General features: G+C 37.2%; 2 protein-coding genes and 1 pseudogene across 2 annotated transcripts; all 3 read left to right on the top strand.

Moving 5' to 3' along the window:
- Positions 1-3,460: 3,460 nt before the first annotated feature.
- LOC145786081 (uncharacterized) lies at positions 3,461-4,472 on the top strand. The gene is made up of 2 exons (XM_082597725.1): positions 3,461-3,847; positions 4,086-4,472. Exons 1-2 carry the CDS (start codon positions 3,484-3,486, stop codon positions 4,334-4,336), a joined length of 615 nt encoding a protein of 204 aa, XP_082453851.1. The 5' UTR covers positions 3,461-3,483; the 3' UTR covers positions 4,337-4,472.
- A 3,661-nt stretch (positions 4,473-8,133) lies between these two features.
- Positions 8,134-8,232, top strand: LOC145787040 (U6 spliceosomal RNA; annotated as a pseudogene).
- Positions 8,233-17,782: 9,550 nt separating this feature from the next.
- LOC145786138 (uncharacterized) lies at positions 17,783-22,316 on the top strand. Its single transcript, XM_082597792.1, has 2 exons — positions 17,783-18,062; positions 21,958-22,316. Exons 1-2 carry the CDS (start codon positions 17,873-17,875, stop codon positions 22,230-22,232), a joined length of 465 nt encoding a protein of 154 aa, XP_082453918.1. The 5' UTR covers positions 17,783-17,872; the 3' UTR covers positions 22,233-22,316.

Here is a 22,316-nt window from a genome sequence, read left to right as displayed (position 1 = left end):
CCTGTTTTTTGTTTTGTTTTAGTAGGTATACAAGGGGATGGTAATCAATAAAGAAGCTATAGTTTCATGAGCAAAATGGTTGGAACGCCTGGTTAATATAATCGAAAAATAAAGAGCCCAAAATGATATTATACATTATTATACATTATGATGTTATGCATTTATAGCACTGAAGATGAAGACAGTATAGTTTTCGAAACGTTTGCTTGCTGAACATGAGTTTGGTATCTACATATTGGGCTCTTTATTTTTTGATTAGGTTAGTTTCATTTAAAAAAAAAACTTACAAAAAAGGTCTAAACTTTTTGGAAAGTATCGTCAGGAATCGGATGTGAAGTTGCTTTTTCAAACCTGATGTTAAATGCTGCGAATAGATGAATTAAACTATTTAAAATGTAAAAAACTTCAAAAAGAGCCAAAATGCCAAACCTAAAATAGCCTGCCAACTTAAAACGCCAAATTGTGGAATTAAGATTGATGGGCGATTATCTCCAAAATCAGTCATAAATTTCTTGGCCCTTTGGATTCTTCAAGAGTCAAAGTATCGATTCCTAAAAAATGTGAATCAAAGTCGGATGTTTCTGATCCGAATTCACAACCATGTGTACAGCGCAACATAAAAACCGTAAATAAACTAAGGCAAAATGAAGCAGAAGCCCTAAAGTAAAACCGTTGATGGTTACAATGTTATGTAAGTTACTGCATTGTCTATCAACTCTTCTTTCTTGGACAATGTGAGAGAGTATATTCTTGTTGAATAACATAAGTGAAATTATCACTTTCCCTACCCTACATTGAAAAAGTTTGTAGCCTAAAATCAATGCTTCCACGCCTCACATTTGACCAGGGTTAGTGGTTCGAAAACACCATGCAAAACATTTTAGAAGTAGTCGGGGATTTTGGGAAGAAGGAAAAATATGATGCTGACACACTACCAAAGGTTTTGGCTGATTTTATTTATGGTTGCACAATCAAAATACAAAATACACCAGTCTCATAAGTAAACACTTTTAACTATCTGGGTTCTAATAGTCACCTCGAATGGTCGATGCTGGGGCGATGTCAAATCGAAAATTGCACAATCCAAACAATCTTTCATCAAAGTGGCCAAATTAGTGAAATCAAACAATTTCTCTGAACAGTAGAATAAGAATTTTACAGATTACGTTTGGTCAGTTTCACTGATGGCTGTGAATCATGATCATGTCCGTTAACAGAAAAAAGATTAACAGTGCTAAAATTTTGTTCATATGGAGAATGATGGAAATTAACTGGATTCATAAGATCACCATTGAAGAAGTATGGAGACGCTGTGGGTGTAGCTCTAGCGTCCTCATTAGAACTGTTATAAAAATGCAAATGACATTCATCGGGCACGTCTATCGTAAGCGCGGAATTGAGCACTCGGTAATGATGGAGCGGGCTTCCTAGTCAGAGGCACCAGGGCTTCACGTTTGGAAAGTTTCAAGAATCTTTCAACATGGACTAACCAGGACTTTGTAAATTAAATCAGAACAATGGACGATCGATCGTTGTGGAAAATCACTGTGATCGACACCTTATTCAGACATAGCCCATGATGATTATAATTGTTGCTCAACAACGACTGAACATACTTGAGTGATTGCACATCTTCAACTATTGAATTCTTGTTTTTTCAGTGTTCATGACAACTAAATCTCACCACTTTTCGTACAAAACAACACAGTGCCAATTACCACTGAGCTGAAAATAATTTTATTGAAATAGTTTTCTTTCAACTCTGCTTGAAGATATTTGCGCTGCATTGCTGGAACCAACTGCAGGTTGTGAAAACCTTTCTTGCTTTGGACGATTAGGCTAATGATATCGTGCATGGTTATTTCTGCGTATGTAAACGTTGATTTAATAAAAAGTTCCAACTTGTGATTTAAACTAAATCATTTGTTTCTTTTGGGATTTTCAAAGGGCTGAGTGACATCTGTTTTAATGTTGATTAAACGTTTTAAAACATAATTTGAATGATGTTTGTGTTGATTTGAAGCAATCATAGAATTTTTTGTGGTGCTCCTTGAGGCGATATGTTGGTGCCACCTAGCTTTCTACCACGCTGAAGGTTCCAAAATGAAAAACTTAACTTAAACTGACTGGCATTTTTTTTCTGAATACATTTGTCTTGGAACGAAACTACAGAACACCAGCACAGAGTAGAATTTGTTAAATCTACTGAATTTCCTCAAAGGTAGGCGTTGACAGATTAAAGTTGTAAATTTAACTTCTCAGCTTACTTTGTACCTTGCTTCTTCGGACAAAAATGTGTTTATAGAACTTTAAAAAACAGTAAAACAAGATTCACTCGAAACATACAAAACTATCTTCAGCATACAAAAACGTCGCACCAAAATTGGCGCATGTTTGGTTCCTTTTACCATTCACACCAGACATTGTAATTCCTGGTGTGAATGGTAAATGGAATCAAACATGCGCCAATTTTCATGCGAAGTTTTTCTAGCTGAATACAGTTTTGTATGTTTGGTGTGAATCTCGCCTGAGCTGCTAACGTACAGTAGGTGGTAAAAATAACGATGTTACAACGTTTTAATAAATAGTTAATGTTCTATTGAGATGATAGATTTAAAATCCAACTAGAAAACATGTTCAATAACATGATGCGTTCTAAATGCCCAGTGAATAGCCTCATTCAATTTTTAGAAAACATGTTCGTTTGCTACACTAACCTTGAAGAGCAGATTAATGGTGCTTTTAAACGTTCATTTGATATATTGAGTTTTTGATAGACGTTCATCGAAAGCAGATCTGTGTATTGGCAAGGTACATCTGCATGAAGGTGAACATAATAAATGGCTTTGTCTTGATCTTATTTTATCTGTATTTTCATTAACCAATAATTAACTTAAGTGTCCTCTCGCAAGACTTGCGTGGGTCCGGCTTAACCGCCTACGAACCGGCGTCGGTCGCTTTCGTTCAGACATGTGCAGATGGGGCCTGGCTCCCTCACCGGGATGCGAGTGTGGCGCCACAGACCAAACAGTAGATCATGTCGTCCATGACTGCCCAATCCATCAACCACCACATGGAACGCTTGGACTGAAGGCCCTGGATGACGAAACTGTCGAGTGGCTGATGTCATCATGCCCAAACATATAGTCCGGAAGAACAGCTCATACGACGAAGAAGAACTTAAGTGTGTTGGAGAATAATCAGCAAACGAAGCCTTGCTGTTGTCTTTTTTCAATGAGAGCCCAACAATCCATGTTATGCCGGATATCCCATTTTCTTAACCTTTAATTAAACCACTATGTGTTGTGTCCCAATCCGTTTGCTCCGTCAGCTATTCTTACCAAAAAACCTCTTCACTATAAGACTATGATAAATTATTCAATATATTATGCCGATGCTATTTTGTTTCAGATATTTATTTTAACTTGATTATATTGAAATTCATATTGTGGTGTAACAATGGAACAAGATAAAATAAAAGCGATGTCTGAAGAAGCTTTGTCAAAAGATTCGACATCGAATCAACTCGGCCCCAGAGTTGAAACTAAAGTTGCTTCTTCCGCTAAAACTATCATTTCTCTTCCAAAAGCTTGGTCTGAGAGATATCTTTTGCAACGACCTACTGCTCAAAATGCATCGAGCTTTCAAGTCCATACCATGCAGAACCGCCCAAGTGTCGTGCAATATTCAGGAAAACCTTCAGCTGCTGGAAATGTGCTCACAAAAAGACCATCAAAAGAGATCGAAGATGAAAGCGAGCCTGACTCAGCTGTTGGGATGTCGGAACAGGTTTCTAAGAACGTGGTTCAACAACCCAACAGTCTGAGTTGGATTCTTTCAAAATTAGGTTTGTACAATCATTTGTATGTTTAAAACCTTTCCAATGAATTCCACAAGTTTAGCCACGATTTGGTTCCATTTTGTCGATGTACAGACATTGCTTCATTTTGGAATCAGCTGCTCAAATGTAAGAATGGTTAAGCTAGCACTGTGACCTGCAAAAATATTGTTACAGATGATGTGATGTGGAGAGATGACTTAAGGGAAGGTCTCCTTTAGTTCATTATGAATGTTTTTATCTGCAGGTCGAATGAAGCAAGTTTTGTCAAACCTGCGCAAGAGAAACTACGTCATCATAGTTTTCGACCTCGTGGTTGGCATTTTGGTCCTTACGAAAGCAGTTACCAATGACTTTCCTCCAAAGGAATGGACTTACATCATGGTGGTTGGATTATACTTTCTTCTCCTCTTGATTTTGTATCTTTGTGCAACTTTTGTTTTTGCAACTCTTAAACCACTGAAACCCAGTAGTTTAGCTCATAAACCTGTGACGTAATTTTTCAACGAATTATTAAAGACGTTGCAGCAGGATCGAATATTATGAACTTGTAACAAAACTATGCGCAATCTTTGTATTTTCCCACCTGTGAGATATCACTTTGATTTAAATTATGTTCCAATTAAACCACTCAACTTGCTCAACGTTTTTATTATCTTGTTGATGGGAAGCTGGAATGGGCTAACAGGCCTAGCTTCACTCCTTTTAAGCAAATCAGCAGCAGATATTGTTTACCAAGGGATGGAATTTGAGTCGCATGGCTTATCTTTTGTTCAATGCAAGAAGATTAGATTTTGTCCAACAAACAATCGCAGCTTGAGCCTTCACATTCTGAACCAAAATACTTCAGATGATTCTTTTGAGAGGTCATCGCATTTTCCAAATTAGGATGTGCACACGTAAGGCTCACGATTTGCTCGAGGGTTGCCAATAAAGTCCAGACTCAATGAAAACAACAACGCGACGCCATCATCGCCAGAGTGAGATCTCGACTTTGTACGATAAGCGTTTTATGCTCCACGAAAGTGTATCGACGATTCGACGGTCGTCTGCGCACTTAATAGATTGTTTCGTGGTATCGTGGAGGATTTGAAGTGGTATGAATAGCATTAAAACTTTGAACTATTAAGGACATTGTCCACGTTCCGCTAACTTACTTCCCAGCCGCGTACAGTGTTTGTGACAACACAAAAGCCACTTTCATTGTATTTATTTTCTTAAAGCCATATAGTGACAAACAATGCTCCTTTTGATTATGTCAGGAATACGTCATAATGAAAATCAATAATTTTGTTAAATTTCATAATGCACAATTGGCTGTAGCCTATATAACAATTGTTATTTTTTTAAATGATATTAATTTTTTTTTGTAGCTTTGTGTCTTTATTAGCAACGAAATGGTTCTTCAAAGTATATATGCATAACAAGCTACACATTTGCAAAGTATATAGATATAACACACTGCACATCGGTCACAGAACTGCATCCGCTGAGTAGCTTTGCTTGCACAAAATTGAAGCCATGTTGTATCCGCTCGTCTATTGCAACCACTCGCTGATTGCTAAGTCGCATCTTTCGTTTTGTGCATGTCGTTTGCAGGAAGGGGTTGGAGAGCTATAGGTTGGCTTGACATAACTGGTGATGCAAGCTTTCGGATGTAGTGTTTTGCGTTTACGTCGTTATTTTTTACAGTATCCGTATTTAATAAAAAGAAGATATCTTCGAATACACTGTTTCTCGGCAGCCGATTGTAACAAGAATTAAATAGCGATATACACCGTGTTTCGCCCAATACATTGACATGAGGTTTCCAAACAATTGAATCAAACAGTTCCTAGTCGTCTTTGAATTTGTGGCTCATCTGATATCTTCGACTTCCATAACAAGGCTACACATGTTCTAGCACTAGCACACTATCAAGAGCCCTAGCAATCAAGTGGATGACGCAATAGATCACGCCTAAGATAATCAAAACCCAACTAATAATGTAAAGGCCACTGCTCATTGCTCAACCCAATCCTATTTGTCTTTGCGTAATCCAGTCAAGATAAGTCACGGGGACAATTATGATCGAACGTTGATGATGTGACATAAACAATGAATATGCGACAGATCATATTACCATTATCCTCTACAGTAGTTGTAGCTGATAAATGATAATTATCACTTTTTTAATATGAAACACTGAAATCGCTTTTGTCTTTTTACTTTATTGCGTGCGAGTATCATTTAGTACGAGCCAATTATTCTACTGTAGACTATGGTTACTTTGTGTTTGTCGGTTGCTAAGTAGGAGAGACTGGGGGAAAATGTGCAATGGGGTAAGATGAGCAACCAGTGCCAACCACTGTTTTCGGAAAAAACGAGTGGGTGGAATTTCTTTTTTCTGTGTTCTGAATGTATCACCCATTATACAACTTCAGTCAATTCATTTGTTTTGTTCGGTGAGAATCACATTTTACAATGACACGCTATTATATTGTTTATGACAAAAAATCGCAACTTTTTTTTTTCTATTTCAAAAAACTGAAGAATAGGCTATTATGGTTACACTATATAAATTTAACCTGTTTTTTGTTTGGTTTGGTAGCTATAAGCCTACATTCCTACAAGGTGGTTTTATTTAAAAAGTTTAGATTAGTCAGTCCATTAAAACTTAGTGAAAACTTTTTGGGAAGCATCATCAGGATTCAGTTGAGATGTGGCCTTTTCAAATCTGATGTTTTATAAATGCTGCGAAAGGATAAAACTGGTTGTTTTTGAAATTCTATTTGAAATGCCAAAAAAATACCTACAAAAACAAATGTTACGTTATTGAAATAGTAAAATGAAACAATGATAAAACACAGGGCAAAATACCTTAAGGCCTTAATTTGACATAACCTCATGTTTTTAGATAGGTTTTTATTGACAACAAGCTTGTGTCTTGGTGAGATACACATGCATGCAGGTGGACGTTTTGAATGGTTCTTTCGCTTTCTCCACATCATCTAGATCTTCATTGAACAGTTAAACTGTACCGATGTACCGAGGATTAAGCAAACGAAGCCCTTCTTGTCGCTTTTTTTTAATCCAAAGCTCAACAATCCATATTAGGGAGAATAAACCCCATTAGCTTAATCTTATTTAGCCACCATGCAGTATGTTGAGTCCTAATTCGTTAATTTCCTGCTAGGCCTGTTTCTTTAGTTTATACGGTATGATGATCCAAGCCATTGCGTTAGTTTTGTTTGGCTGTACTTCAGCAGAGAAACTTCTTCACCAAGACTATGATAGGTTTGCCAAATTACTCGATAGATTATGCTGATACCATGTCCTGTCAGTCATTTTGTTTTAGATTAGTTGTATTTACATTGATATTGTGTTGTAACAATGAAACAAAGGAAAGTATAATTGCTGTCTGCAGAAGTTTCGTTGGAAAGTTTGACATCGAAGCAACTCGGCCTAAGAACTGAAAATAAAGTTCCTTCTTCGCTCAAGCTGCACTGCTCGTCCAAAAGCCTGGTCCGGGGGGAATCCTTTGGAACGACCTGCTGCTCCAAATACAGTAAATCTTCGAGTTCTGAACCTCATCACATGCAGAACCTTCCAGGTGCCTCACAATATCTACAGCAGGGGTCACCAACCTTTTTTGCATGCGGGCCACTTTAGCACTAAGGAGAGCTGTGGCGGGCCGCACTAATAAAATTTTAGGTAGGTTGACTCTTATGCTACAAAAGAACGCATTTCGTACCCAGTATCGAGCGTTACATGCTGTTCATATGTATGTTAGAATACCGCAGCAACAAAATTAATCGAACAACGCTACTACCAGGCCAAAGCTCCTTTTACAACACTTTTGACTTCTTTAACAATGCCTAATAAACGAGGTCACTTGCTTTGCGCACTTATAGCGAGGCGAGCGAATATTCATCGTCAAGCAAGATTGGTGTTGTCACTTTGCTTCACAAAAGATATCTTGCAATTAAAATTTCAGTAAACATGGAACTGTTTGACACATCGCAACACAAGCAACAATAGTGACCTGCAAACATATCAGCGAAAAATAGGCTCCAATAACAGGGAGAAAGAAACCAGGCACCATGAAACAAACGCTTGTGGAAATCACCGATCGTAATCGTAATTCATGAACAGGCTTCCCTCTAAAAAAGCAATGAGTTGGTTTTTCATCCTTTTTGTGAGAGTCTATAAAACCGTCTTTCTTTTATTATAGACAATTGTCACTCGCGGTGCTTATCAGCGTGGCAAGAATTTGTTGATTAACAACATTTTGCAGTAGGCTAGTTGCTTCGACAGTAGCCTACATATACTGAAATTGGAACGATACAGAGAAGATTAGCATATGGTCCCTGCGCAAGGATGACACGCAAAATCGTAAAGCGTTCCATATTTCTTTAAAAAAACAAAAACATTTTGCAGTAGCCTACTAAGCTAAATATTTTCATAATACAATCAGAAAAAGTCTTTAAATTTATATATAATATTTTGCCAATTTATTACAAATTGAGTTGGCACACCGACCTATTTTGCCAACAAAAACTTGCATAAAGAGAACACTGCTCGTGAAACACAATAACGGTGAAACGTACACTAGTGTTTACATGACATTTGCAAACTTAAAATAAGCAACCCTATGCTCACAGAAATTCGTAAACAGACGTTTTAATCAACCAGTGGGACAGTGTGGCTGGACATCGCATTGGAATAAGTTTAAGCAACCCCCACCTAGAACTATAATCTGATTGGTTGGTCGGTGGAATCGTATGCAAAGCGAAAATATGTTTCCTAGAAAGTATTTTTTGTCTTCATGCTCTTTAACTTTTCAAGAAAAGTATTTTTGGTTGTACTTGTACGCTAATACCTTCCGCGGGCCGCAGCGATACAGCGTGGCGGGCCGCATGCGGCCCGCGGGCCGCCATTTGGTGACCCCTGATCTACAGGAATCTTCAGCTGCTTCAAGAGTGCCTGCGAAGTTGAGAGGCCTTACAATATCCGGAGTTGGCTTCGATATAAATGAGGTTTGTTCCATCAGTTGATTTCTGTTTGAAGCTCTCAAATGAATTACACAAATCTACCTACGATTTTGTCAAACCCAGATCAACGTAGGCTACGTACGATAGATCAACGTACGAAGACTTCATTTTCGAATTAGTGGCATAGTTTAAGAATGCTTGAGGTAGCACTGTAACCTACTGAGATAGTGTTACTGATGATGATGATGTGGAGTGGTGAGAGGACCTGAGGGCAGGCGTCCTTAGCGTCACAATAAATATTTTTATTTTCAGATCGAATAAGGCGAGTCGCCTTGAAAAATCGGGGCAAGATAAATTGAGTTTTATTCGATATTGCAGCTCCAATTGTTTTTATAAGTGGGATCTCCCGCAGAACATCTACGAATGGGTTGAGTTTTTTGCGCAGTGTTGACTGGATTGTATTTGCTTCTTCGCTTGATTGCAAACCGTTGTACAGATTTTGTTTTTTCGACATGGCTATCGTCATAGCACATGGCAAGGAAACTGTATTTCGAAAGCTAGAGCAAACCGCTACTACCACAGCGAACTCGCAGCATCTGGCTAAAACAGGTCGTTAGTACCTACCTTTGTGAAATACGTCAAAATGACGAAGCAACACCTTCGGGCTGATTGACCAGCAAAGTGATAATTTTGTAAAATTCATGTTGTACAATTGGAAGGAAGTGATGTTTGGTGACTTTATATAAGCTTTGCTGTTGCTTTTGAAAGGGTTTCGACTTTCGAAACACTTCCACACAGTCCTTATTAATCACGAAAAGATACTTTTGCAAAGTACTGTGTATGTCCACAAGATGCTACCCCAAAGCATATACTGCATACATGGCAAACTGCACATCTGCAAAGTATATATGCATGACATGCTGCACATCTGCAAAGCATATATGCATGCCATGCTGCACATCCGCAAAGTATATATGCATGACATACTGCACATCTGCAAAGTATATATGTATGACATACTGCACATCTACAAAGTATATATGCATGAAATACTGTAGTTCTGCAAAGTATGTATGCATGACATACTGCACATCTGCAAAGTATATATGCATGACATACTGCACATCTGCAAAGTATATACGCATGAAATACTGCACATCTGCAAAGTATATATGCATGATATACTGCACATCTGAAAAGTATATATGTATGACATACTACACATCTGCAAAGTATGTATGTATGACATACTACACATCAGCAAAGTGCAGTATATACGCATGAAATACTGTAGATCTGCAAAGTATATATGCATGACATACTGTAGATCTGCAAAGTATATATGCATGAAATACTGCACATCTGCAAAGTATATATGTATGACATACTGCACATCTGCAAAGTATAGCCTATATGCATGAAATACTGTAGATCTGCAAAGTATATATGCATGACATACTGCACATTTGCAAAGTATATACGCATGAAATACTTTAGATCTGCAAAGTATATATACATGACATACTGCACATCTGCAAAGTATATATGCATTCCATCCTACACATCACCAAAAGCATAACATCCCACCAGTAGAATGCGGAGATTGGGACAAAATGATGCCCAAACGACACTAACCAAAGGTTTGGAATAGTTTGGTTTATTTTTTGTTTCTCTACAACCTTTGAAAATGTTTAAGTGACTTTATAGGTCTTCAAGAACAACTCACCACAACTAAACCTCTGTGCATTACGTGAGCAACAACACGGCGCCAATTTTAATGGTACTACGTAAACTCGGATTGAATTGAATCTTAACACAAAAATAGTCGAAAGATTAGTGATAATAATGTTATGGTTTTATTTAATGCCGGTCCACAAGAGCTAAGATTTTTTAGCGACAAGGCTCATTTTTAATTTTTATATCAGATTTACAAACGTCATCATTATTACCGGATTTATTCTCACGGCGTTATGCAAGAAAGAACACAATCGTTTTGTTTTTAAAAAGTGTTCAGTTTGATCTGACCTGGAATCGATCTCAGATCTACCAGCACCAGAGCCGAAGGCGAAACCACTCGGCCAATAAGCTGTTAGGCAAAAGATTTGTTTGGTAACGAGCTGGAATTAATTTGATTTCAATGATATTTTTTACAACTTTGCTTGAAGATACTTATGCTGTCTTGCTGGAACCAATTGTAAGTTGTGAGAATCTTTCTTGTATTGGACGATTAATGATCTCGTGCATGGTTGTTTCAATGTATTCAAACATTGATTTAACGAAAATACCCAACTTTAGTTTTAAACCAACCATTTGTTTCTTTTGTGTCACTCAAAGTGCTCAGTGACACCTATTTATAATGTTGATTAAACATTTTTAAACATAGTTAGAATGATGGTTGTTGTGATTTGAAGCATTTTTACATTTTTTGGTGTCCCTCAAGGCAATATGTCGGTGCCATTAGAACTTCTACCACGCTAAAGGTTTAAAAAAGAAGAGTTTTATTTAAAGTCACTTGTATTGTTTTGAAGTACTTTTGTATTGGTGCAATACCATGTAACGCAAGCACAGAGTACAATTTGCTAAGTCTGCTGAGTTCCTCAAAAGTATAAGCGACATTTAAGTTCTCAGGTTACATAGTATGCTACCTTAGTTCTTACAAAATGTGTTTATGAAAATTAAAAAAGCAAGGTGCTGAAGTACGATAGGTGGTAAAAATAACCATATTAGTCTAAAACATGGAACTGATAAGTGGTTAATATTTTATTGATTATGAACTTTTAAATTTAATTAAACTTATGTTTTGCTGCATTTACGTTGAAGAACAGATTTAAGGTAACCTACCTTCGGAGATTCATTGAATATGTCCTCGGGAGTTGGGATAGATTTTCAATGAATCACACTTGTCTTAGATACACTTGGATGAAGGTAGACATGCTGCATGTTTTTTTGTTTTTATCTTCATCGTCTTATTCTGATCTTCATTGACCAATAACCTTGGATGTGCAGAGGAATTCTAAACAAACGAAACCCTGCATATTAACTTTTTAATCCAGAGCTCAACAAGCCATATGCCATAAGCGATATCCCATTTTCTTAACCTTGTAATTAAGCCACTATGTGTTTCCCAAATCGTTTGCTGCATCGTCTATTTCATCAGTTTTTTAAACTTTATGTAAATACATAGACCTACCATTGCATTTTTATTTGCTTTTGGTGTAGCAGAAGAAACCTGTTCACCAGAACTATGATCAACTTTAAAATAATCTATAAGCTATGCCGATGCTATTTCCTTTCAGATATTTTGTTTTAAGTTATATTTCAGTTCATATGTTTGTGTAACAATGGAACAAAAGAAATTAAAGTCGCTGTGTGAAAAAATTTTGTCGAGCGATTCGACATCGACTCAACCAAGCCCAAAGATTAAAACTAAAGTTGCTACATCCGTTCAAGCCGTTACTGCTCGTCCGAAATCCTGGTCTGAGGGATACTTCTTGCTACAACCTACTCATCCAGATGCATCGAGCTTTGAAGCCCATAGCATGCCAAACCTTCCAGGTGATGTGCATTATTCAGGAAAATCTTCAGCTGCTGGAAATGTGCTCATAAAAAGATCATCGAAGGACATCCCAGAAGACAGCAAGCCTGGCTCAGCTGTTGAGATGGCTGAAAGGGGCTTTGAGAGAACAATACAACAACCCAACAGACAGAGTTGGTTTCGTTCAAAATTAGGTTTGTACAGTCATTTTTTCATGGTTCAAGCTCTAGAATATATTGCACAAATTAAGCCACAATTTGGTTCTATCCGTCAATGTGCTTGCTTTCGTATAGCTAGCACCGCAACCTACAGATATAATGTTACAGATGATGTGATGTGGAGAGGTGACCTAAGGGAAGGTGTTCTGTAGTTCATTATGAATGTTTTTATTTTCAGGTCGAATGAAGCAAGTTTTGTCAAACCTGCGCAGCAAGATAGGATTTGTGTTGTTTTTGGACATTGTAGCCCTAGCCTTAATTGTGGCTGGGATTTTGATTTACACGGAATTAATTTCCACAGACTCTCCTCGAAGAGGTAGTTTGTACATTGGGAATAGGTGTTGTTTATTTTTTTTTACCGCTGTTGATTGTACAGATTTGCATGGTTTTGTTCCTTCAACTGAACTACCGAAAATTCAATTGTTAAACCCACACGACCCTGATATCGTGGTTGTCCAACGCATTGTCAACGATTTTGCATCAGGGTCTAAGAAAATGAACTAACAAGATTATTTTGCATAGTCTCGACATTGTGCCCACATGTGGGAAATCCCTTTCTTTTATGTTGTGTTATTGTTTTCAATAAAACTCTTCAACTTGCTCAACGTTTCTGTTTTCTTGCTTGGAAATTAGAAGTGGATCAACAAGCCAAGTTTTTTTCAAAATCTACAAAAGCAGGGCTGATTGTTTGTCCGGGGATATATTTTGAGTTGGTAGCTCATTCTACACAGCGCCTGCTACATATTTTCACAAAGTTGCTCAAATACTCAAATTCCTTGCTGGGACCAGACCAGAGGATGTGGTTGTTTGATAATACCAAGCAACCACATCTTCAACCTTTACAATCAAAACCAGGCAACTTTAAATTTAGATGTTTCACTTGAGAGATCCTTTAAATAGGAATAACTGCATTTGCGTGTTCAAAAGACAATACTTTTAGCTTGAAGGCTTTTGCTTCAGAAGTAAATAAGAAATTTTTCATATTCTTTTTTGAGAAGCAAACAATGACAATAGAAAAACGGGGGTCAACGAGGGTCAACAAAGGTCAACGGGTCAACGGGTATCAACAGGCAAAACCTTTCTCAATCAATTAAAACAAAACGCCAGAATGTAGAAACGCAAACTGTCGACTTTGAGGAGAGACGAAAAAGTTTTGAAGGTCTATATCGTCAATAGTGTTTAGATTCATCCAATTTGTTTAAACCTCTTTCTTGAAATTTTACTTACATCGCAAACTGGTTATTAACGAACTTGCGTACAGGCCGTTGTAACGTTATATCTACAGGGTCATCAGTAATTAACGTTACAACTGCAAACAACTGTATTTAACATCAATATTTAGCGTTACAATGTTAAGAAATTGAATACTTTTCAATTTTATATTTTTTAGGGCTAAATTTTATAGGCCATGTATGAAAATTTGAATAAAACAATAGCTAACGTAGAGCTCTTCAAATCGGGCAAGTCAAGGAGTGATATTTGCAAGGACTTAAAAATTAACACAATGTTGGTCTGGAGAACTCTCAAAAGGCACAAATAAACTGGAAATGTCAAAAATCGACTTCGCCAAGATCGCCCTCGAAGCGCCAGAACTTCAAAGTTGATGAAAGCAACCAGAGAAAAGGTGCGAAGAAATCCCAAGAGATCCATTGAAAAACTGGCAAAGGAGGCAAACGTGGCCTATGGAATCATGTTCACAGTTCTCAAGAAGGATTTGAAGATGAGCCCATTCAAACACATGAATAAACAGTTGCTAAATGCCAATACCATTGAGAAACGTCTCTCCAGAGCCAAACTTCTGTTCTCACCCATTGAAGGAGGCATTCTGCCAAACCTTGTGTTCTGCGATGAGAAGAAATTTGATGTCTAGCATCATTTTAACAGTCAAAATGATCCTGTTTGGTCAAAAGATGGTGACGTGGAACACCGGTTAGTCACTCGGAGACAAGGAACGGCATCAGTGATGGTGTGGGCCGCAGTCAACGAAGCAGGAAGGAGTCCATTGATTTTTGTGAACCAAGGAGTGAAATTGAACCAAGAAAACTACCGAAATGATATTCTTGAGAGTTCATTGTTGCCTTGGGCAAAGAAAATTTTTAAAAAACGTAATTGGTCAGTCCAACAAGATTTGCCACTTCACATGGAGCGAAGAGAACGCAAAACTGGCTTTCAGCCAATTTGCCGTTCTCCATTTTCAAGGAAGAATGGCCATCTTCATCACCGGACCTGAACCCTTTAGAATCTAGCCTTTGACATCTCGTCCTACATGAAGAGCAAGATTTCAATAAAACACCACCAAAGTTTGGAAGCGCTGAAGGCTAATCTGAAAAAATAATGGACCAAAATACCTCAAAGAGTTATTCATTACTCTTGCAGGTCCTTTTCGAAACATCTCCGACTTGTTATCGACGCAAATGGCGGATACATTGAGTAAAACTTGTTTTTCCTAAATATGTATTTATTTGACAATTATATGATATGTTTATTACTCAAAAATTACAATTTTGTAGCCTACAAGAAAATTTGTACTTTCATATGGTAGTAGCCAAGTCCCGCTTATTAAGCCGCGGTTAATAAGTCCACCCTCTTATTAAGCCCAATTTGGTCCATTCCGGAATGACTGAAAGTATTGGAGTGGCAGAGGATCGTCCCTCGCTTAATAAGCCCAAAACTGTCCGGTCCAGATGTGGGCTTAATACGAGGACTCGAGGAGACGACCGTATTGAAATTGATATTAAATTGCAAAGTATTTTGAGCAGAGTTATATGCTTTCGAAAGGTTTGGGTAGCGAAGAATTAAAAGCATTGCTTTTTGGATCGCGCCAACAAGTATTTGCGGACCCCTGGCCTAGATGTTGGTTATGAAAGTGCGTATTTTAACTGTATACTCGTATGAACTTAACATAAGTTCATCATCATCATCTGATATCTCCAAGCCGAAGGTTTGCTGTCAATTATTGTTTACACAAATCACAATCTTCTGCTCTCTGCTTACATAAGTTACTGCGCTAATGCGCTATAAATGTGATGCCTTTATACAATATGCAATAACAATATGGGGTTTCAGTTTTAAGACACATGTCGACAAACTCCAAACATTCCAAAACAAAGCAATAGAAATAGTCGCGGGAGGTCGATGGTGGGATCACGTGACTCCATATTGTACAACTAAATGTCCTTAAAATAAAAGATTTGTTCAAACTCGAAACTTCAAAATTAATGCACAAATATGAAAACAATTCACTACCATGTACTTTTTCTAATTATTTTAAAAAAGCAAAAAATGTTCATTCTCGCAATACCAGAAATGCAATTGACAAGGATAATTTTTATGTTCCTCAATATTCATCTTCAAAACTTCAACGTAGTTTCAAGTATACAGGAGTGGAAATTTGGAATTCAATCCCATTGGAAATAAGAAAAAAATCACTTAATTCATTTAAAAATTTTATAAAAATTTACTACTATCATTTTACCAATGATGATGGCTTCAGGACTATGTAGAACTTTTATTAGATGATGTATTTTGTGTTCATTCAAGCAATTATACCGTAAATTTATGTTTTAGATTCTTTTGCCATCGCTTCATTGATGTTTAATTTGTTACTGTTTCTTTTGTTGAGGGTGGCTGCTCGACTAGAAGACCTTCCAGGTCACTTCGCAGCCACCCGTTGCAGTATCCACACTTAATACATTCTACGTTATCGTTTGTTTTATCCAATTTTGTTGAATATGTGTGTTTATACTCGCAACAAATAAAATGTCAATCAATCAATGCCCGATGTTAATGGCTTTATTATGGAAATTTGCAACCGGTTTATGGTTGGCAGACTGCAATCTAAATTCTGCATTGTCTGCCAATAAGCTGGTTAAGCGAAAGATTTGTTTGCCACCGAACTGAAATTAATTTGATTTCAATAATTGTTTTACAACTATGCTTGAAGATACTTATGCTGCCTTGCTAAAACCAACTGCAGGTTGTAAAAACCTTTCTTGTATTGGACGATTAATGATCTGGTGTATGGTTGTTTCTATGTATTCAAACATTGACTTAATGAAAATATTCAACTTGTGATTTAAACCAACTATTTGTTTCTTTTGTGTTACGCAAAGTGCTGAATGACACCTATTTGTAAGGTTGATTAAACGTTTTTAAACATTGCTTGAATGATGGTTGTTGTGATTTGAAGCAATCTTTGAATTTTTTTCTTAGTGTCCCTCAAGGCGATATGTTGGTGCCACTGAAACTTCTACGACGCTAAAAGTTTAAAAACGAAGAATTTTATTTAAAGTCACTGGTGCATTTTTGTATTGGTGCAAAATCATATAACGCAAGCATAGAATAGAATTTGTTAAGTCTGCTGAGTCCTCAAAGTTAAAAGCGACAGTTTGAGATTGTGAATTTAAGTTCTCAGCTTACGTAATAGCCTGCTTTAGTTCTTCTGACAAATTTGTTTATGGAATTAAAAAAGAACAGCAAGGTACAAAAGTGCAATAGGTGGTAAAAAACATACTAGCCTACAACGTAGAGCTAATAAATGGTTAATATTCCATTGAGATGACAAACTTTTCAATCTAACTAAAAACATATTTTTGCTACATTTACTTTGTGCAGATTTAAGGTAGCCTACTTTCGGGGGTTCATTTGAATTGTCTTCGGTGGTTGGGATAGATTTACATTACAGGTTAACCTTTGCCTTGGTTAGATACATTTGCAAGGAGGTAGACATATTGCATTGCTTTTTGATCTTTTTAATCTTATTGCGATCTTCATTGACCAGTAATAAGCTTGGATGTGCAGAGGAATTCTAAGCAAACGAAGCCTTGCCTATCAACTTAATCCGGAGCCCAACAATCCATATTATGCCGGATATCCCATTTTCTTAACCTTGTAATTAAGCCACTATGCGTTTCCCAAATCGTTTGCTGCATCGTCTATTTTATTAGATTATTGCACTTTATGCAAATACATAGGCCTACCATTGCGTTTTATTTGCCTGTGGTGTAGTATAACAAATTCTCCAAGACTTATGATAAATCGTTATGCCGATGCAATTTCCTTTTAGATATTTTGTTTTAAGTTATATTTCAGTTCATATTTTTGTGTAACAATGGAACTAAAGAAATTAAAGTCGCTGTGTGAAGAAGCTTTATCGGAAGATTCGACATCGACTCAACCAAGCCCAAAGATTAAAACTAAAGTTGCTACATCCGTTCAAGCCGTTACTGCTCGTCCGAAATCCTGGTCTGAGGGATGCTTCTTGCAACAACCTACTCACCCAGATGCATCGAGCTTTGGAGCCCATAGCATGTCAAACCTTCCAGGTGATGTGCAATATTCAGGAAAATCTTCAGCTGCTGGAAATGTGCTCATAAAAAGATCATCGAAGGACATCCCAGAAGACAGCGAGCCTGGCTCAGCTGTTGAGATGGCTGAAAGGGGCTTTGAGAGGACATTACAACAACCCGATCGAAAGAGTTGGTTTCGTTCAAAATTAGGTTTGTACAATGATTTTTTCATGATTCAAGCTCTATAATATATTGCACAAATTTAGCTACGATGATATCCATCGATGTGCAGATGTTGCTCAATTTTCGAATTAGTTGCACAAATTTAAGGATGGTTGAGCTGGTGCTGTAATCCAGTGGTTCTCAACCGTTTTTGTCTCATGGCCCTTAAGAACAGATTCCCATAATTTACTCTCTTTTGCTGACACCCTAATAAGGTCATTTGTTTAACTGTATTAAGACTGGGGCTGGCATAATTTGCCCACGCCAATTTCAAACGATTGTATTTTAATGGGCATACGTGTTAATAAGCTGAAATTTCTTGACTTTTCTTAAATATTACTTGGCTAAACGTACTTAAAGTTTCGTGGCTGTACCTGATTCGGTTTGGGAGATATTCTACTGTTTTTAGCATGTACTTTGAAATATTTCATTGATTTGCTCCTTGAGTGAGAGCAGATTGCGCCCGGTTGGTTTCTTTTATAAAAAGAGTGACAGATCAACGATTGTTTATTCGAAGACGCCAAGCCGCCATGCCGAGTAGCCTAATGAGATTATCGCGCTTGTAATTGGGTTAGTTGTGAAGAACTGCATGATATCAATCACCGATTTGCGTCTGGCGTAAATTGCTCACAGTTGCTTCTGTCTGTGACTGAAACAAAACCATTTATTTTACGCTGATTGAACATCATTGCACCTTAAATCAACGCAAAAAGTGTGGCATTACCACCTGGGAATAGAGTAGTTTACATGGACAAAATCGGATAGTCGAAATTGATGATATTTTTGATAGTAAAATTGTTTCACTTCGCAATCGTTCAACTTCAAAAGTCGAATATTTATTAGTCGATTTTTGATCGTTTTATCCACAATTTATACAGTATCGGCAACCATTTTTATTTAGTAATTTTCTAGCTGACAAAACTACCCAGTTATTTTGTCGATCTAACGATTAGCGACAGTAATTATGTGTAAAAACATGAAGATCGGCTGACGAATATCATCAGTGACTAAGCATTGCGGCATTGTCAAGCTGTGAGCAAATATAATTTATTATCAATTTCAATGAAACGTAGCAAAATCCTCCATTATTACGTTGATTCAACGTTGCCAGGCGTTAAATCAACGCAAAAATAGTGAAATTGTTAGCTGTGTAAGAATATGTTTTTTGCAGCTTGTAGCCAAAATCTGTCTACATCTCAAGCAACAGTTGCTTTTGATCTTCGCATCTTTCCAAACACACTTAAGTCAAATAAACAATTTTCACGTCTAAGCACCGTGGTCAAACGTTGAGTCGATATAATAATGTCGCACTTTTGCCGGCTGGATAATTACAGAGTAAATAGATTCTCGGCAGTTGATGAGCCGTTATGGTTGTTAGTGCAAAACAGACAAAACGCAAAGTGTGACACGGGTTTACCGTGACGTCATTATCTCAAGCAGAGCAAGATAAAGCCTTGTTTCTTATAATTTACATCTGACTTTGGCGATTTGATGCCTGTCTAATAAATCTATTATAGCTACACATGATTCGAAGACACGTTTAAATTTTTTGGAAAGTCAGATAAATTTTCTTTCACTTGGTAAAATATCTAACTGACAGCATGCATAACAAAGGCGTAATAAACGTTCAAAAACCGCGAGCGTTTTATGCCCCCCCAACTCAAAAATCCCTTGAGAACCCAGTCTGAATACGGTTAAACCGTGTTGCACATAATTCTCTCAGTGAACTCCAGCGTCAGTCCTTTGTCACTTTACCCTATCTTGAATTCGTTTCAAAGACGCGCAAAAAGCACGAAACGTGGCCGTTTGAGCCCGCCTTAATTATTGGCTTATAACTCAGCCGCTAAATATTGCACATTTGAGAAAAGTGGCATGCACACAGTCAAATGCTTTTATTTTACATTGTAACTTGTTTTCAAACCAAATGCTTAGTTTGTGCATTCTGAAAACATATGTTGCTAAAAAGCTGTAAAAACGCGCATTTTTCTGGCATTTTGTCATTTCATGTCCGATTTTGTTCGTTCGAATTTTAATTTACATTCAAAAAAATACTTTGAAGCAAATTATTTTTTTTCGATTGATTCAACGTTTGCAGATTGATTTTCTGGTTGAAAAAAACTAGTTTATCACATTCTTTCCCAGCCAGCAAAATTGGTTCAACGTCTGCAGACGTCAAATCATTGTTGAAAGTGGTTGATTTACTGGCTGGGTTAGAAGTATAAGTAACACGATTTCCAGTCAGCTGTTTTGTCAGGCGTTTCATGGAGTGTAGCTTTCATTTCAACCCGCCAAAATGTTTTAGAATCAGAAAAAAAATTTTTTTTCATACTTTTCAATGTAGCTAAACGTTGAAACGAGATAAAAGCCAACTTTTACTGCCTGGGCAGCTGCTTTTTGCTAAATCGAGACAATTTAAGAATAGTTAATTTTACTTGAAGATTCAAAATAAAATGTTCCACAATTCTGGATCAACACACATCGAATGATTGTGAAGTTATGAAAAATTCAGTTTACAAGCATTTTCTGACAAACACATGTCATTGATGGCATATTATTACATAGTTTCAACATGTGCTTTGTGCACAAAGGCACATTGCATTTGGAGCAACGATGAGAAACTTTGCCGAGTTTATTTATTTTTTTGGAATATTTTCTGATGTCATCTACACATATGGCACAACGCTTATTGGATAGCTGTGACTGATGATTTGGTTGTGGTTAGCCATTATTGCTGTCAAATGCACTGTTTTTCTGTTCAGAAGTAGCAAAGTACAAAATATGAAAGTAGCGGATCATTCCTAGTTGCCAAAGTTTGTTTTTCATGTTTTGAACACGTCGAATCTTCGTAAAAACTGGTCTACTTTACCAGCCGAGATCGTGCACTGAAACTGCCTGGAGACGAAACGATAAATTGTACTATGAGTGCCACTGCGTTTAGTTCTTAGTTTTAATGTGTGATTGATGATTTGACTCGCGGTTGACTGCGGCCACTGTGTACATAATGGCAACAGCGATATGAGTCATTTCGACGCCAATTGCCAAAGCATAGGAATTACAAAATTCCTGAACAAGCTGTGACAAAATGGTTATTGTGAACCACATAATGTTCCAAAAATAACCAAATCAGGTTTAAACGGTGTTCAAACAATAAAAATTAAAAGTCAAGAAATATCAACGTTTTAAGAAAATTCCTTCTATAAAATTTCACTACTAATGAATGGCGTGGCCATTTGGTCCCGCCTGATAACAGGTTGAGTAAAATAATATCTGAGTTCAAACTACTTGTTCGATTTGAAGAACTAAAACCTGAGTGGCAATCAAAAGGCCTAGCAGATCTAGAAATGTTAATGAGGGCAGCACCAAATATTTAAAGAATAAAATTTGCTAAGTTGACGTAAAACATGAAAAGTTTAGGATCGGAAAAAAGAATTATTGTAGTAAGGGTATGGGGGTTTGCTCCTACGTAGTTGCCAAGTTTCACTTTGTTTACTTTTGTGCATTAAGATGAGGCACATTTTGTTCAAATGAATACTCTTTTTCTCGAAGTATGAGTGTTTTGACTTCAACTTGAAATTGCGTTTTAAATGCTTTTTCTTTCATTGCTACAGAAATTTCAAACATATTATTTGAAGGTTTTCTCAGGGATTCGTGGGTTTTCTACTGAAACTATGAGTTCCCAATCTTACCCGTTGAGTTCAATAAAATAGAATTGAGTGAGCGGAAAATTTTTGCATAAATTTACATGTTTTTTCTTCAGATTTTGAAGGGTACGGGTCCGTGCACGTGTCCCCCCCCTTCTGGACCGGTTGCAAGTGAATGTGCATAGTTTGAATGTAATTGTAAGTTTGAAAGATTGTGCTTCAGTATAAATGTTTTTATTCAGGTCAAATGAAGAAAACGTACTCCAAACAACGCCGAAAGATAAAGTACCTTGTCTTAGTTTTGGACCTCTTGGCCCTAGCTGGACTAATATTTGGCCTATTGACCCTCATGGGGGCATTTCAAGATGACTTTCCTCAAAGGGGTTGGATTTACCTTTCAGCAGCTAGTTCATGGGGGCTTTTTCGCTTGTGTTATCCTTTTGTACAATTTGTGCGTTTGGAATTCCTAAGCCACACAAGACCAAATAGCCCCATAGCGCATCCCACAAATTCGTGACATCATAGTTCAAAGGATTATCAACGATGTTGCAGCAGGGTCAAAGACGATGATAATGTGACTGGATTAGTTTGTGTATTCTCC

Source organism: Aplidium turbinatum, chromosome 17 (assembly GCF_918807975.1).
Source record: "Aplidium turbinatum chromosome 17, kaAplTurb1.1, whole genome shotgun sequence".
NCBI lineage: Eukaryota > Metazoa > Chordata > Ascidiacea > Aplousobranchia > Polyclinidae > Aplidium > Aplidium turbinatum.
The sequence above is the reverse complement of the archived record's forward strand: the minus strand, read 5'-3'. Positions and strand labels throughout refer to the sequence as shown.

Excerpts from the sequence above, each read along its gene's own strand:
- LOC145786081 (XM_082597725.1), top strand. The coding sequence starts at position 3,484 with ATGTCTGAAGAAGCTTTGTCAAAAGATTCGACATCGAATCAACTCGGC. Across the intron at positions 3,848-4,085 it reads TTGGATTCTTTCAAAATTAG|GTCGAATGAAGCAAGTTTTG; the intron begins GTTTGTACAATC and ends TTTTATCTGCAG.
- LOC145786138 (XM_082597792.1), top strand. The coding sequence starts at position 17,873 with ATGTCAAACCTTCCAGGTGATGTGCAATATTCAGGAAAATCTTCAGCT. Across the intron at positions 18,063-21,957 it reads TTGGTTTCGTTCAAAATTAG|GTCAAATGAAGAAAACGTAC; the intron begins GTTTGTACAATG and ends GTTTTTATTCAG.